Source organism: Coregonus lavaretus, assembly GCF_964263955.1.
Source record: "Coregonus lavaretus genome assembly, chromosome: 34".
In the NCBI taxonomy this organism is placed as follows: domain Eukaryota; kingdom Metazoa; phylum Chordata; class Actinopteri; order Salmoniformes; family Salmonidae; genus Coregonus; species Coregonus lavaretus.
Window position 1 is genome coordinate 12735796 of NC_140021.1, and position 16889 is coordinate 12752684.

General features: G+C 44.9%; 1 protein-coding gene across 1 annotated transcript in view; it reads left to right on the forward strand.

Annotated features, from left to right (window-relative positions):
- The window catches only part of LOC311109364 (TRAF2 and NCK-interacting protein kinase-like), a 59885-nt gene that overhangs the window by 15799 nt on the left and 27197 nt on the right, over nt 1–16889 (forward strand). Inside the window, exons 15-23 of the mRNA XM_084152217.1 lie at nt 788–973; nt 1366–1695; nt 2627–2791; nt 3144–3383; nt 3888–3997; nt 4084–4199; nt 7466–7557; nt 15998–16182; nt 16629–16731. Of these exons, the coding sequence (XP_084008343.1) occupies nt 788–973; nt 1366–1695; nt 2627–2791; nt 3144–3383; nt 3888–3997; nt 4084–4199; nt 7466–7557; nt 15998–16182; nt 16629–16731 (1527 nt within the window). The remainder of the gene's footprint in view (nt 1–787; nt 974–1365; nt 1696–2626; nt 2792–3143; nt 3384–3887; nt 3998–4083; nt 4200–7465; nt 7558–15997; nt 16183–16628; nt 16732–16889) is intronic.

A 16889-nucleotide genomic window follows, 5' to 3' on the forward strand; every position in this document is an offset into this window, starting at 1 on the left:
TCCAATATAATTATGATGGTTCAACGCCAGTGGAGGCTGGTGACTTGAAAGATTGAGGAGGACGGACCGCACAGATGGCAAAGCTTGTTTGAAAAACTGTCTAAGACAAATTATTTTAACCTAAAACATTTATTAACGGCGTTTATAGTTCAATATTCTAGGGAGTAGCAGTGGAGGACAGGCTCATCATAGATGGATGGTGTTTGACAAGCGCTCAACTCTTCCATTTATGGCAGGACAGGATTGTACTGTGAAGACAAACTCCACAAATATGTGCAGTTAGACTAAACAGCCAACACATAAATTATAATGATATAAGCCTCTATTTATTGCAGGATTGTGATTAATCAACATTGACACTAGTTCAACATTGACACCAGGGGTGGGCTGGCCCAGTCCTGGTGAAGATGCTACTGAGTGTTTGCTGGAATCAGCTTCCCTGCCCTGAATGCTACTTGAGGAAGGTGTAATACTGACATCAGATCAGAAATTACTTGCACAACGTGCCGCTGGTCCCGCCTCATTGAGTTGATCAACTTGAGTAACGACCTATCAGATCTCAGAATTTCTGGGGGGGGCCACCAGGGTTGTCGATCAGATTTCAGGGGGGCCGTGGGCCACCCTCTGGACATGCCACTGCTTCACTATGGCTATCTAGCCCTCTACTCCTACTCCACATCTCAGTGTTGCCTCCACAAAAACCCCATATCTCTCTTGTGGATCCAGCACATACATTGAGTCGTTGCATTCCTCCCTGTGTAAACTGTATGTGTGCGTGTAACTACAGGAGTACAAGCGTAAGCAGATTGAGGAGCAGCGCCAGGCTGAGCGGCTCCAGAGACAGTTGCAGCAGGAGAGGGCCTACCTGGTGTCCTTACAGCAGCAGCAGGAGCCACGGCCACAAGACAACAAACAGCTGTACCACTACAAAGACACAGCCCCCAATAACGACAAACCTGCCTGGGCCAAGGAGGTACTGTTAACACAGCACTCGTAGATGGGTTCAGTTTATGTGGTTACACCAGCAGTATATTTTACAACATTTACATCATGTCTCCTACAATGATCTCTCTTTCTCGCTTCCAAAAGCAGGATTTTGGTTTTCTGAAGAGTTGGATCCCTGTAGCGTTGCAATGTCTGAACTATAAGATATATGACAACGTCTCTCTCTTACTCCGACACACACAGCGTCTCCATCATGGACAGCTCCTCTACTGGTTTATGTGTTAGTTCTAAAAGTGTTGTTCAGGTTCTGCCATGGTAATGTGTGTGTGTGCTTGATTAGTAGACAAGTGTGTGTGTAAAATGACAGTATGTCCACCTGTATATGTGTGTGATGTTGTGTATGATGCCCCCTGTCTCTAGGTGATGCGTCGAGCCCAGAGTAACTCCCCTCGTATACCTCCCAAGAAGCACCACTCCTTTAACCAGCCTCGAGAAGCCAGCCTATCACACCTCCTCCTGCTCCCTGGTTACACCCCCCGCTCCCGCCCCCCCTCCTACCCTGCCCAATCAAGCAACTCTGGAGAGAGGCTCCTCCAATCTGATAATGTGACCGTTCCGTGTATACGTGTGTCCTGTGCCTCTGATCCTGTCCCTGACTCCTCTTATCCAATCCTGCGTCATCCTGAGGCGAGAAGGAGGAGCCCTGAGGGAGGAGTCCAGGAGTCTAGGGGGAGGTGTCCAGGTCGTCTGGTCAGTCAGGGAGACACACCCACTTCCTGTGTGTCTGATCCACTTCCTTGTCCCCCCTCTCTCTCCAGAGGTGGACTAACATTAATCCTTGACTGGTGTGTCTGGGGAGCTCTCTCTCTTTCCCTTCACTCCTTTCTTCTGGACGTGACTCTCCTTTCCCTATTAACCATTTTCTCTTCCCTTGCACCAGGGGACGGACTCCTGAAAAAACCCTGCCTGGAATGTTCTATGTTTTAGAATGGTTGCTGGTGTTTTCTAGAATGGTGGCTGGTGTTTTCTAGAACAGCTTTTTTCCTTCTCTACATTCTGGAATGGTGCATGGCATGGTTATAGATGTACTCTCAGAGACTAACAGACTTGTCATTTCCAGATTATCGTCTGTAACTGTTTCATTAACCCCTTCCTCCCATCTCTCTCTTCCTCTAGAGGTCTTTACCACAGACTGGTCTGTCTCCTTCAGAATCTCAGTTCTTCAAACTGAATGTTTTAGTCTGCTTCATGTTCAGGCTCCATGCTTCTCTCAGGGACACACTGCAGCTCCTGATTTAGCCTAGATCCAGGCCACACACACCACACCAGGCTTGCCCCCCAGTGGCCACTGTGAACTGATGTAGGCCAGCCGTGGCTATATCTGTCTCAGCCCACACGGGTGTATCTACTTCCCTATAGACACACACACCGGTACACACACACACACCGGTACACACACAGGCACGTACACACACATGCAGACTGTAGCCAGGTCTGTCTCTGGTCTCTCCTGAACATGGCTTCTCCTCCATGGTAACGGCTCTGAGGGAAACTGGAGGTTTGACACACATGTCACACAAGACACACAAACATACATGCATTGATAAATATGTCACTGACGGCCAATATAAATGATTGTGCTCTGTGTGTGCGGGTGTGTGTGCGTGCGTGTGTGTGTCAGGTGGAAGAGCGTTCCAAGCTGAACAGACAGAGTTCTCCAGCGCTGCAACATAAAGTGTCCAACCGTATCTCCGACCCATCCCTGCCCCCCCGCTCAGAGTCCTTCAGCAGCGGGGGCATACAGCAGGCCCGAACACCCCCCATGCACCGCTCCGTAGAACCACAGGTGTGTGTGTGTGGGGGAGTGGAAGGGTGTGGGTGCATGTGTACAGTATATGTATGTGCACGTTTACCCTTTTTGATGTTTGTTTCTCCTCCTTTCATTTCCCCTTTCCCTCCCACTCTACCTTCCTCACCTCCCTCCCCCTCTACCTTCCTCACCTCCCTCCACCTATCCTCCCTATCCCCTTCCTTCTCCTCCCTTTCCCCCTCTCCCTCCCCTGTTCATTTCCTCACCTCCCTCCCCCTCTCCTCTCTCCCGGCTCCTCTCTCTTCCTCCTCTACACCTGCTCCTCTACCTGCCTGGTCCTGATGTATGATCCTGCTCCTCTGGTCTGGTCCTGGTCTGGTCTTGTCAGATGGCCCACCTGGTGCAGGTGAAGTCCCATGGTCTGTCTGGGTCCCAGTCTCTTCACGACCCTGCAGGGGTCACGGGTCTGTCCCCCTCCCCATCCCCCAGCCGCCCCCCCATGCCCCGCCAGAACTCTGACCCTACCTCAGACACCCCTCCTTCTATACCTCTCCCCCGCCTCGCTCCCCCGCTCGACAAACTGGACCGCAGCTCCTGGCTACGAATGGACCTAGACCTACCTCCCAAGGTCTGCATGACAATGTCTGTTGGTTTGTGTCTGGAATGCAATGTCTCAACTTTTGGTGCCCCTTACAATTGTTTATCTCATATCACTATGTACATACAGTTTAGCAAACTTAGTTTGAGATTGAGAATACAGTATATGATCTACTCAGACACTCTGTGTCCCACTTAGACCTTTTCTAACTGTTTTTTATTGGTTCTGTGTGTGTGTGTGTGTGTGTGTGTGTGTGTGTGTGTGTGTGTGTGTGTGTGTGTGTGTGTGTGTGTGTGTGTGTGTGTGTGTGTGTGTGTGTGTGTGTTTGGTTTTACTATCCTTGTGGGGACCAGAAGTCCTCACAAGGATAGTACAACAAGGAAAATTCGGACAAGTTCGGACATTTTGCCGGTCCCCTCATGGAAAAGGCTATTTTAGGATTAGGGTTAGGGGTTAGAGAAATTAGGATTTTGAAGGGGAATCAATTGTTTGGTCCCCACAAGGATAGTAAAACACACGTGTGTGTATGTGCAGGTGCCCCAGAGGACCACGTCTATCTCTCCAGCCCTGGTCAGGAAGAACTCTCCTGGGAACGGACCTGGGGGCCTTGCTCCTAGAGCTGGAGCCAACCTGATACGGGCCAGGTACACACACACACATATATACTATACACACATACACAAACGCCATGTTCCTTTGTGAATCAGGCAGTTTTTGTGTGTTGCCATAGTAACCCAGACCTGCGGAGGGCTGATGTTCCCATGGAAACTCCCCTGAAGAGGAAGAGCAGCGGCAGCTCCTCCAGTTCCTCTACCCCTTCCTCCCAGGGGGGCAGCAACGAAAGAGGTACACACAAACACCACCACACACAGATTCCCATGTGTGTTACTGTAAATGTTTCAACCCTTAAGACTCTATACCAGGGGTGTCAAACTCATTTTAGCTCAGGGGCCACATGGAGGAAAATCTATTCCCAAGTGGGCCGGACCGGAAAAATCATGGTGTATATATAACTTAAAAACAACAACTTCAGATTGTTTTCTTTGTTTTAATACGATCAACATACAACATAAAGCTGGAGCCTGAGGACAGTGTGTCCAAAATAGTACAAGCACAACATCACTATTAATCATAAAACACGTCAAGTTTATTTGAAAATTCTAAAGAACACACAAACACACAATGCCTCAGTGATTAACAGAACTGTTTCACAGATCACAGAACTATATCAGGGTGTCATTTCTCAGGCAGAAATGTAGATAAAAATAATGAAATCCTGTTCCCCAAACAAGTGCAAGAACCACAGAGTCAAGAATAGGTTAAATATACAAATAAAATAAAATCAATTAAAAACAATAGCACATCAACATAAAAACATATAAACATAAAGCTGGAGCCTGAGGACAGTGTCCAAAAGCACAACATCACTATTAATCATAAAACACCTCAAGTTATTTGAAAGTTCTGAGGACAAAGAACACACAATGCCTCAGTGATTCACAGAAGTATATCACAGATCACAGAACTATATCAGGGTGTCATTTCTCAGGCAGAAATGTAGATAAAAATAATGAAATCCTGTTCCCCAAACAAGTGCAAGAACCACAGAGTCAAGAATAGGTTAAATATACAAATAAAATAAAATCAATTAAAAACAATAGCACATCAACATAAAAACATATAAACATAAAGCTGGAGCCTGAGGACAGTGTCCAAAAGCACAACATCACTATTAATCATAAAACACCTCAAGTTATTTGAAAGTTCTGAGGACAAAGAACACACAAACACACAATGCCTCAGTGATTCGCAGAACTGTTTCACAGATCACAGAACTATATCAGGGTGTCATTTCTCAGGCAGAAATGTAGATAAAAATAATGAAATCCTGTTCCCCAAACAAGTGCAAGAACCACAGAGTCAATAATAGGTTAAATATACAAATAAGATAAAATCAATTAAAAACAATAGCACATCAACATAAAAACATATAAACATAAAGCTGGAGCCTGAGGACAGTGTCCAAAAGCACAACATCACTATTAATCATAAAACACCTCAAGTTATTTGAAAGTTCTGAGGACAAAGAACACACAATGCCTCAGTGATTCACAGAAGTATATCACAGATCACAGAACTATATCAGGGTGTCATTTCTCAGGCAGAAATGTAGATAAAAATAATGAAATCCTGTTCCCCAAACAAGTGCAAGAACCACAGAGTCAAGAATAGGTTAAATATACAAATAAAATAAAATCAATTAAAAACAATAGCACATCAACATATAAACATAAATCTGAAAGCGTTGCTCAAACTCCCGTAACAGTCCCGTTATTTTATCTTTGAACCGCTTCATGTCTGCCACATGTTGGGTCGCGCACACATTTTTCAGACAGGGGAAGTGAGCTGCATCACCACCGGCAAGTTGCGTCTCCCACAATGACAGCTTCAACTTGAGAGAACGTATGCTGTCATAATACTGTGTGACAACTTTGTTGCGCCCTTGCAGCTGTTTGTTCAAGTTATTCAGGTGCTCTGTAACATCCACCATAAATGCAAGGTCCGGCATCCATTCTGCGGAATGAAATTCTAACACTGGTTTGCCTTTTTCTTCCATGAACTGTTCAATTTCTTCTCGTAAATCAAAGAAACGCCTCAGCACAGCACCTCGGCTTAACCATCTTACCTCAGTGTGGTATGGCAGGCCATAGATGTGGTCTTTCTCTCTGAGAAGGCTGTCAAACTGACGGTGATTCAGGCTTCTGGATCGGATGAAATGAACAGTTTGGATGACCACCTTCATGACGTTATCCATCTTTAATGACTTGCAACACAAAGCCTCCTGGTGCAAAATACAGTGAAAAGTCAAAAAATCACGTCCTCCATTTGCAGATTGCACTTTCTCTCTGAACTTTGTCACAACGCCTGCTTTTTTCCCGATCATTGAGGGCGCACCATCTGTAGCCAGGCTGACAGCGCGGGACCAGTCCACTCCGACCCTGTCCAGCACACCAACGAGTGCGGTAAAAATATCAGCTGCTGTCGTTGTATCTGTCATCGGCACCAACTCCACGAACTCCTCGGTGACGGTCAATGTGTCATCAACTCCGTGGATGAAAAAATGGCCAGTTGTGCAACATCTGTAATGTCCGTGCTTTCATCAATTGCAACCGAAAACGCAATAAATGACTTTACTTTTTGCTTCAACTGGCTGTCCAAATCCACTGAAAGATCGGAAATCCTGTCTGCAACTGTGTTTCTTGTCAGGCTGATATTTGCAAAAGCCTGCCGCTTTTCAGGGCACACAATCTCTGCTGCCTTCATCATGCATGTTTTTACAAATTCACCCTCACTAAATGGTTTTGAAGCCACTGCGATTTCATTAGCAATGAGGTAGCTAGCTTTCACTGCAGCGTCACTGATGTCTCGGCTGTGAGTAAACACAGACTGCTGTTTCTTCAGACCCGCCAACAGTTCATTCACCTTCTCTCATCTCCGCTGTCCTTGAAAGTTGTCATATTTGTCGGCATGAAGACTCACATAGTGGCGACGAAGGTTATATTCTTTCAGCACTGCAACATGCTCTGAACACACCAAACATACAGCTTTCCCATTCAATTCCGTGATTAAATAGGATGACCATTTTTCTTGGAACACTGCACTCTGCGTCCACTTTTCTCTTTTTTGACATAGACATATTGGGGCAATGAGGGTGCCAAAGCACATAATGTTAAAAGTAGAAGCCGTAATAAATATTGCGGGCAAAACAAAGTAGCTCATTGCTCATTGCACGTGCTTGACCTACTTGCTCTGCCCCGGTATAAACAGTTTGCTTGCTTAACACAATTGCTATTGCGCCATCCAGTGGGCGCAATTGGAACAGCAGTTTATTTTATTGAAAAATTGCAGCGCATTTTTATACTTTACAAAATTAAAACACTTTTTTTTTTTTTTTTTTTTTTTTTTTTAAATCATCTCGCGGGCCGGATTAAACCCGTTTGCGGGCCTGATCCGGCCCGCGAGCCGTACGTTTGACACCCCTGCTCTATACAGTCAGAGAGAAGATGTGGTTGGTTGACTATTTAGTGAGCAGTGATGTGATTGGTTGACAGGGGCCAATAAAGCGGAGGGGTCTGGGGCACCGGCCCAGGAGACCAAAGAAGAGAACAGAGATGTGACACTGACACGACCTAGCAGGCCCGCGGTGAGTACAGAAAAAACACAACCCATTCTCTTCTTTGAACTAACCAATACATGTCTCATCTCTTTCGTCTTCTCTCATCTCTGTCCCTCCCACATTCCTTTTTTATTCTCTCCCTCCTCTTTCCCCGCTCTGCGTTTCTCTCCAACCTCTTTAGAGCTATAAGAGAGCTGTAGATGAGGTTAGTGGCATTTCTCCTCCCCCTTTCTCCATCTCGCTCACTCTCTCACCCATTCACTTCCTAGCTCTTTCACTCATTCATCCACTCAGGGATTTACTCACTATCACCACCCTCTCCCCCTCTAGGGCTGTTGCGGTGACCATATTACCACCACACCGGCTGTCATGACCGCAGTAAAATTCCATGTGACCGCTGAGTCACGGTAATCTCCTCTTATGCACTCTGGACATGCATTAGTAGTACCCAACTCTCTAACGACCATCAGGTCGCTAACAGCCTGGTACTCAGGGCTCTATTGTCCCTCTAACCACTCTGACATCAATGAAAATGCAATCAAAAATCACATAAAAAACGTATCATCAAAACAGTATTGTGCTTTTAAAACTCACTTCATGGGGCCTCCCGAGTGGCGCAGCGGTCTAAGGCACTGCATCACAGTGCTTGTGGCGTCACTACAGACCCAGGTTCGATCCCAGGCCACAACCGGCCGTGATCGGGAGTCCCATAGGGTGGCGCACAATTGGCCCAGCGTCGTCCAGGTTAGGGGAGGGTTTGGCCGGCGGGGCTTTACTTGGCTCATCGCGCTCTAGCGACTCCTTGTGGTGGGCCGGGCGCCTGCAGGCTGACTTCGGTTGTCAGGTGAACGGTGTTTCCTCTGACACATTGGTACAGCTGGCTTCCGGGTTAAGCGGGCGGGTGTTAAGAAGCGCGGTTTGACAGGTCGTGTATCGGAGGACGCATGACTCGACCTTCGCCTCTCCTAAGCCCGTTGGGGAGTTGCAGCGATGAGACAAGATCGTAATTGGATCGCAATTGGATATCACGAAAAGGGGGTAAAAAAAAAATAGGTATAAAATAAAAATCACTTCACTGTGATTGATCAATTTGAATAAAGAAGTTCAAACTGGGAGAAACTGAGTGAAAAACATGGTCTTTGTGGATGTTGTTTCAAAGCCTAACAACGAAATGGACAGTGCTTTCTAAGGTGATGATTAATTCAAAACGCCCATACGCATATTAGAGCTTAAGCCCGAAAAAAAAACTCGGAATTAAAATAATGATTGTGCCATTATACAATACATAGTTTACTGCTGGGGTCTCCAAAGGGTCGATCACGAGCTGCCAGTAGCCCATTTATGAGTAGCCCCTGTCTGTCTGTGTGGTGCGAGTGTTTGTCTGTCACTCTGTGTGTAGCCAGTTGATGTGACAACCGTCTTATGGGTTGACAGAAACATTTCCCCCAAAACCTTCTCAATTAAAGGTTAACTGCAGAGTAGTCTTACCTGGCAGAAGTATATCATAAGTATATCATTTGTATCTATTATTTTATTTGTTATTTGGAAACTTTACCATGAAATGAACAGCAGCAGTACAGAACCATCACTAGACGGCACATTCCTCAAGGGCCAGATGCTCAATTAAAGGGCCAGATGTGCAATTAAAGGGGAATTACACTCAAACATATAAATGTGTTTGTTTTCTTCCAGACCCCCAATAAATGGTCTTCAGATGTGATTTAAGCATTTTCATGGACTCAGAACATCCAATTTCGTTGTTTCTCTATGAGCAATTGTAATTTTGAGAGTAAAATAAAAATCTAAAACCAGGAAAAATATAACCGAAAACATAATTTGGGAAAATGTAAAACAGATTTTATAGGGCCCCCACTTAGAGTTGTTTATTAACAACGTTTGCTACTTTCTCTTGTACACTAAGGACCCGGGGAAGAGTTGCAGGGGAGACGAGAAGAGAAGAGTGTACCTATTTGAAAGCTAGAAAAACATGAGTAGCTCGCAACGTTTCATTTTTTAAAAGTAGCTCTCATGCTAGAAAAGGTTGGAGAACCCTGGTCTATCACAAATTACGCACGGCAGAAAAACATTACAAAAATTACTGATTTTAAGATGTCTTTGGTGCATAATTGGTCTAGCCTATACTCCAAAACTGAACAAATTCTAGTAATGGCCTTTGAGTGTGGAATCTATTATTGTGCATAGTGGATGGACTGGTTACCTTATGCTACGCTCCAAACGTTCTATCCATGAGTTTAGGAGAGAACGTATTGGCCTAGGCAATGCTTTTGGTTCATTGATTGTGCAGGGCAGCTTACAGAGTTTTAGCCTACAATTATAGTGAATATGTATTTGATTTTGAATAGCCTAGTAATAAGGTATTTTTTATATTTTTTTGTTGTGAAAACATGTTACTATCGATGTTCCCTAACATATGTCATGTGTTTTCCCAAATTAAGCACTAGATAGCTGCAGGAACAGGGTTGGAGAGCCCATGGCATACAGAGGAATATGACTTGTCGCGCAGCGAGAGGCTGCATGCTCCTCAAACAGTGGTTGATGCCTGGAGTGAAATAACCAGAATAGCCAGCATGATTGAAAAACGAACAGGCGAGAAAGCGGCCTCCATTCGCTATTCGAGTGCATACGGCTGACATGTCTTTTTTCCCCCTGCTCTTGTTTCTGCCCATTTCATAATGGGCCATTCTAAATCAAAACCAATTTTACATACAGTGGGGAAAAAAAGTATTTAGTCAGCCACCAATTGTGCAAGTTCTCCCACTTAAAAAGATGAGAGAGGCCTGTAATTTTCATCATAGGTACACGTCAACTATGACAGACAAAATGAGAAAGAAAATTCCAGAAAATCACATTGTAGGATTTTTAACGAATTTATTTGCAAATTATGGTGGAAAATAACTATTTGGTCAATAACAAAAGTTTCTCAATACTTTGTTATATACCCTTTGTTGGCAATGACACAGGTCAAACGTTTTCTGTAAGTCTTCACAAGGTTTCCACACACTGTTGCTGGTATTTTGGCCCATTCCTCCATGCAGATCTCCTCTAGAGCAGTGATGTTTTGGGGCTGTCGCTGGGCAACACAGACTTTCAACTCCCTCCAAAGATTTTCTATGGGGTTGAGATCTGGAGACTGGCTAGGCCACTCCAGGACCTTGAAATGCTTCTTACGAAGCCACGCCTTCGTTGCCCGGGCGGTGTGTTTGGGATCATTGTCATGCTGAAAGACCCAGCCACGTTTCATCTTCAATGCCCTTGCTGATGGAAGGAGGTTTTCATTCAAAATCTCACGATACATGGCCCCATTCATTCTTTCCTTTACACGGATCAGTCGTCCTGGTCCCTTTGCAGAAAAGCAGCCCCAAAGCATGATGTTTCCACCCCCATGCTTCACATTAGGTATGGTGTTCTTTGGATGCAACTCAGCATTCTTTGTCCTCCAAACACGATGAGTTGAGTTTTTACCAAAAAGTTATATTTTGGTTTCATCTGACCATATGACATTCTCCCAATCCTCTTCTGGATCATCCAAATGCACTCTAGCAAACTTCAGACGGGCCTGGACATGTACTGGCTTAAGCAGGGGGACACGTCTGGCACTGCAGGATTTGAGTCCCTGGCGGCGTAGTGTGTTACTGATGGTAGGCTTTGTTACTTTGGTCCCAGCTCTCTGCAGGTCATTCACTAGGTCCCCCCGTGTGGTTCTGGGATTTTTGCTCACTGTTCTTGTGATCATTTTGACCCCACAGGGTGAGATCTTGCGTGGAGCCCCAGATCGAGGGAGATTATCAGTGGTCTTGTATGTCTTCCATTTCCTAATAATTGCTCCCACAGTTGATTTCTTCAAACCAAGCTGCTTACCTATTGCAGATTCAGTCTTCCCAGCCTGGGGAAGGTCTACAATTTTGTTTCTGGTGTCCTTTGACAGCTCTTTGGTCTTGGCCATAGTGGAGCTTGGAGTGTGACTGTTTGAGGTTGTGGACAGGTGTCTTTTATACTGATAACAAGTTCAAACAGGTGCCATTAATACAGGTAACGAGTGGAGGACAGAGGAGCCTCTTAAAGAAGAAGTTACAGGTCTGTGAGAGCCAGAAATCTTGCTTGTTTGTAGGTGACCAAATACTTATTTTCCACCATAATTTGCAAATAAATTCATAAAAAATCCTACAGTGTGATTTTCTGGAGAAAAAAAATCTCAATTTGTCTGTCATAGTTGACGTGTACCTATGATGAAAATTACAGGCCTCTCATCTTTTTAAGTGGGAGAACTTGCGCAATTGGTGGCTGACTAAATACTTTTTTCCCCCACTGTATTCTAAGGTTTGTATCATTCACAACTAAACTTGGCAAATAACTCTAAATAACGTATAGGACCTGTTTCAAATTATCACTTTTACGCTCAACATAGCCACTTCATATGCACACTCGATCCAGAATGGGAAAAATATACTTTCTATTTTATTCAGCTAAGTTCAATTATATTATTCTCACTATAAAATTATATAATATAAAATAATGGCACAGGATTTATAAGCATATCTTGTCAGCTAAATGAAAAAGCCTACAGCCTATGGCATGGAGCATAGCCAGATAACATACAGTAGGCCAACTCATATTCTGTTCTTCTGAAATACACTGAACAAAAATATAAACGCAACGTAAAAGTGTTGGTCCGATGTTTCATGAGCTGAAATAAAAGATCCCTGAAATTGTCCATACGCACAAAATCTTATCTCTCAAATTTTGTGCACAAATTTGTTTATCACTGTTAGTGAGCATTTCTTTTTTGCCAAGATAATCCATCCACCTGAAAGGTGTGGGATATCAAGAAGCTGATTAAACAGCATGGTCATTACTCAGGTGCACCTTGTGCTGGGGACAATAAAAGGCCACTCTAAAATGTGCAGTTTTGTCACACAACACAATGCCACACATTTTTCAAGTTTTGAGGGAGCTTGCAATTGGCATGCTGAATGCAGGAATGTCCACCAGAGCTGTTGCCTGATAATTTAATGTTCATTTCTCTACCATAAGCCGCCTCCAACGTAGTTTTAGAGAATTTGGCAGTACGTCCATCCGGCCTCAAAACCACAGATCACATGTAAGCAGGCCAGCCCAGGACCTCCACATCCGGCTTCTTCACCTGTGGGATTGTCTGAGAAAGTGGGTTTGTGGGTTTGCACAAGTGGGTTTTGCACAACCGAAAAATGTCTGTACAAACTGTCAGAAACCGTCTCGGGGAAGCTCATCTGTGTGCTCGTTGTCCTCACCAGGGTCTTGATCTGACTGCAGTTTTGCGTCGTAACCAACTTCACTGGGCAAATGCTCACCTTCGATGGCCGCTGGCACGCTGGAGAAGTGTGCTCCTCACGAATGAATCCCAGTTTCAACTGTACTGGGCAGATGGCAGACAAGCGCGTATGGCGTTGTGTGGGCGAGCGGTTTGCTGATGTCAACGTTGTGAACAGAGTGTCCCGTGGTGGTGGGGTTATGGTATGGGCAAGCATAAGCTACGGACAACGAACACAATTGCGTTTGATGGCAATTTGAATGCACAGAGCTACCGTAACGAGATCCTGAGGCCCATTGTCGTGCCATTGATCCGCCGCCATCACCTCATGTTTCAGCATGATAATGCACGGCCCCATGTCGCAAGGATCTGTACACAATTCCTGGAAGCTGAAAATGTCCCAGTTCTTCCATGGCCTGCATACTCACCAGACGTCACCTATTAGGCATGTTTGGGATGCTCTGGATCGACGTGTACGAAAACGTGTTCCAGGTCCCGCCAATATCCAGCAACTTCGCACAGCCATTGAAGAGGAGTGGGACAGCATTTCCACAGGCCAGAATCAACAGGCAAATGTAGCATATTTGGGATGCTCTGGATCGACGTGTACGACAGCCTGATCAACTCTGTGCGAAGGACATGTGTCGCGCTGCATGAGGCAAATGGTGGTCATACCAGATACTGACTGGTTTTCTGATCCACACCCCTACCTTTTTTTTAAGGTATCTGTGACCAACAGATACATATCTGTATTCCCAGTCAAGGTGCACCTGTGTAATGATCATACTGTTAAATCAGCTTCTTGATATGCCACACCCGTCAGGTGGATAGATTATCTTGGCAAAGGAGAAATGCTCACTAACAGGGATGTAATCAAATTTTTTTAATGTAAATGTTCCAAAGGCTTGTATCCGTGGAGGCCTGGAAATGCTAAACGTGTTTGTTAATTAACGGTCAATTACCGTGAGTCCGGCAGTCTTTTGCCTGACAATAAACGGCTGACAAAATGTCATAACCGCCACAGCCTTATCCCCCCCCCCCTCTCAATCTTTCTCTCTAAGTACAAAGGTTTGTCTATCCCTGCAGTAGTTATAGCTTCATTCTTACATCATCTACCTCTCTCTCCCCTTTTCTCTCTCTTATTGCCTGTCTTTCTCACTATCTCTCTTTTTCTATTTTCTCTCTCCCTCTATCATCCAGGAGGAGTTGGTAAGATATCTATTGATTCCCATGTGCACGCTCATATCCACACTGTCCTCTCTTTTCACATGCACGCCCAGGGCCGGATTAAGAAATCACAGGACCCGGGGCTTTGGTTTTTGTGTTGTGACAATGTAGGGGTGGTTATAGAAGATAGCCTTGTTTGGTAAAAGACCAAGTCCATATTATGGCAAGAACCGCTCAAATAAGCAAAGAGAAACGACAGTCCATCATTACTTTAAGACATGAAGGTCAGTCAATCCGGAACATTTCAAGAACTTTGAAAGTTTCTTCAAGTGCAGTCGCAAAAACCATCAATCGCTATGATGAAACTGGCTATCATGAGGACCGCTACAGGAAAGGAAGACCCAGAGTTACCTCTGCTGCAGAGGATAAGTTCATTAGAGTTACCAGCCTCATAAATTGCAGCCCAAATAAATGATTCACAGAGTTCAAGTAACAGACACATCTCAACATGAACTGTTCAGAGGGGACTGTGTGAATCAGGCCTTCATGGTCAAATTGCTGCAAAGAAACCACTACTAAAGGACACCAATAAGAAGAAGAGACTTGCTTGTGCCAAGAAACATGAGCAATGGACATTAGACCGGTGGAAATCTGTCCTTTGGTCTGATGAGTCAGAATTTGAGATTTTTGGTTCCAACCGCCGTGTCTTTGTGAGACGCAGAGTAGGTCAACGGATAATCTCTACATGTGTGTTTCCCACCGTGAAGCATGGAGGAGGAGGAGGTGTGGGGGTGCTTTGCTGGTGACACTGTCTGTGATTTATTTAGAATTCAAGGCGCACTTAACTAGCATGGCTACCACAGCATTCTGCAGCGATACGACATCCCATCTGGTTTGGGCTTACATTTACATTTTAGTCATTTAGCAGACGCTCTTATCCAGATCAACTTATAGTTAGTGATTGCATACATTTTCATACTGGCCCCCCGTGGGAAACGAATCCACAACCCTAGCGTTGCAAGTGCCATGCTCTACCAACTGAGCTACAGGGCTTAGTGGGACTATCATTTGTTTTTCAACAGGACAATGACCCAACACACCTCCAGGCTGTGTAAGGGCTATTTGACCAAGAAGGAGAGTGATGTAGTGCTGCGTCAGATAACCTGGCCTTCACAATCCCCCGACCTCAACCAAATTGAAATGGTTTGGGATGAGTCGGACGGCAGAGTGAAGGAAAAGCAGCCAACAAGTGCTCAGCATATGTGGGAACTCCTTCAAGACTGTTGGAAAAGCATTCCAGGTGAAGTTGGTTGAGAGAATGCCAAGAGTGTGCAAAGCTGTCATCAAGGCAAAGGGTGGCTATTTGAAGAATCTCAAATATAAACACTTTTTTGGTTGCTACATGATTCCATATGTGTTATTTCATAGTTTTGTTGTCTTCACTATTATTCTACAATGTAGAAAATAGTAAAAAATAAAGAAATACCCTTGAATGAGTAGGTGTGTCCAAACTTTTGACTGGTACTGGACAGTATATTCCTTAATAAGTTTTTTATACATTTTTTGCTGCCTCTTGGGTCCCCACGGGCCTGGGCCCAGGGGCTTCAGCCCCGGTAAGCCCCTGCATTAAGCCGGCCCTGTGCACGCCCCTCTCTCCTCTAGCTCACCTGTTTTGCTCTACCTGTGCCGTTTGACAGAGGCAGACTGGGGAGCATTGGAGCTGTGTTTCCCCTTAAACTGATGACCCATAACCTCTAACCCCTGACCTCTCACTCCTCAACTCCTGTTCCCAGAACCCTAACCCCTCTGTTAGTGACCTTTCCTGACTGCATCCTGACTGAATCCTAATTGTTCCTCACTCACACTGAGGAAGGAGTTAGCTGCTGAAAAATGGATGTGTTAAATGTTGTGCCAATAAAATGTTACCCGTAAATCAAAGCAACTGTGAGTGCTGACCTTTTCTAATATCCTCTACTGACCTTTGACCACCAGGACCTGACGGCTCTAGCCAAGGAGCTGAGGGAACTGCGTCAGGGGGATGAGCCCAATCGCCCGCCCATCAAGGTGACGGACTACTCCTCGTCCAGTGACGAGTCACAGAGTGACGAGGATGTAGAGGAGGGAGAGGGAGGAAGTAATGACGGCTCTGTGTCTGTCAGCGACATCCCACGCATCATGTGAGTGTGTGTGTGTGTATGTTAGAAAGTGTGTGTGTCTGCATTTTAGCTATGCATTTATTTTATTTTATTGTAGTTTTGTATTTTAAATCTGCAATATGTAACTTTTTGGGAACCTGAACAAATTCACATAGAAATGTGAGTTATAGTTCTGTAATTCCATTGAAAGCAAGTCTAAGAAGCGGTAGATCTGTTCTACAGTATGTGCGCTATTTGCGTCTTTTACTTTCGGTTTTGTACACCAGCTTCAAAAAGCTGAAAATACAAAATGTTTGGTTATGGAAAATACAATTCTGTGGTTTAGATGGTACAATGATTCTCTACACTATACTTGCTTGTTTTGTCATATAAACTGAAATTACTATTAGAATTTTAGCAACCAGGAAATGGCAGAGCGATTTCTGCATAGGGCATCTTTAAGTATTTTTAACTTGTGTGTGTGTCAGGCCGGCTGCGGGGCAGAGTAGCGGTGAGGCGTACGGTGTAATGGGAGGACATAATGATTCCTACGGCAACAGTTCACAAGACAGCACCCTGATGATGAGAGAGGTCAGTCACCTTTCACTTTTAACCCCTGACCACTGGGCTCCACTCTGCTTCCTTTATACACAACTCAGCATCCTGGCATGCACTCGGCTCTGCGTGTGTCTGTGTCTGTCTGTCTGGTATGAGTCTCTGCATTGTCACTCCTCTGGGTTCACCCACCT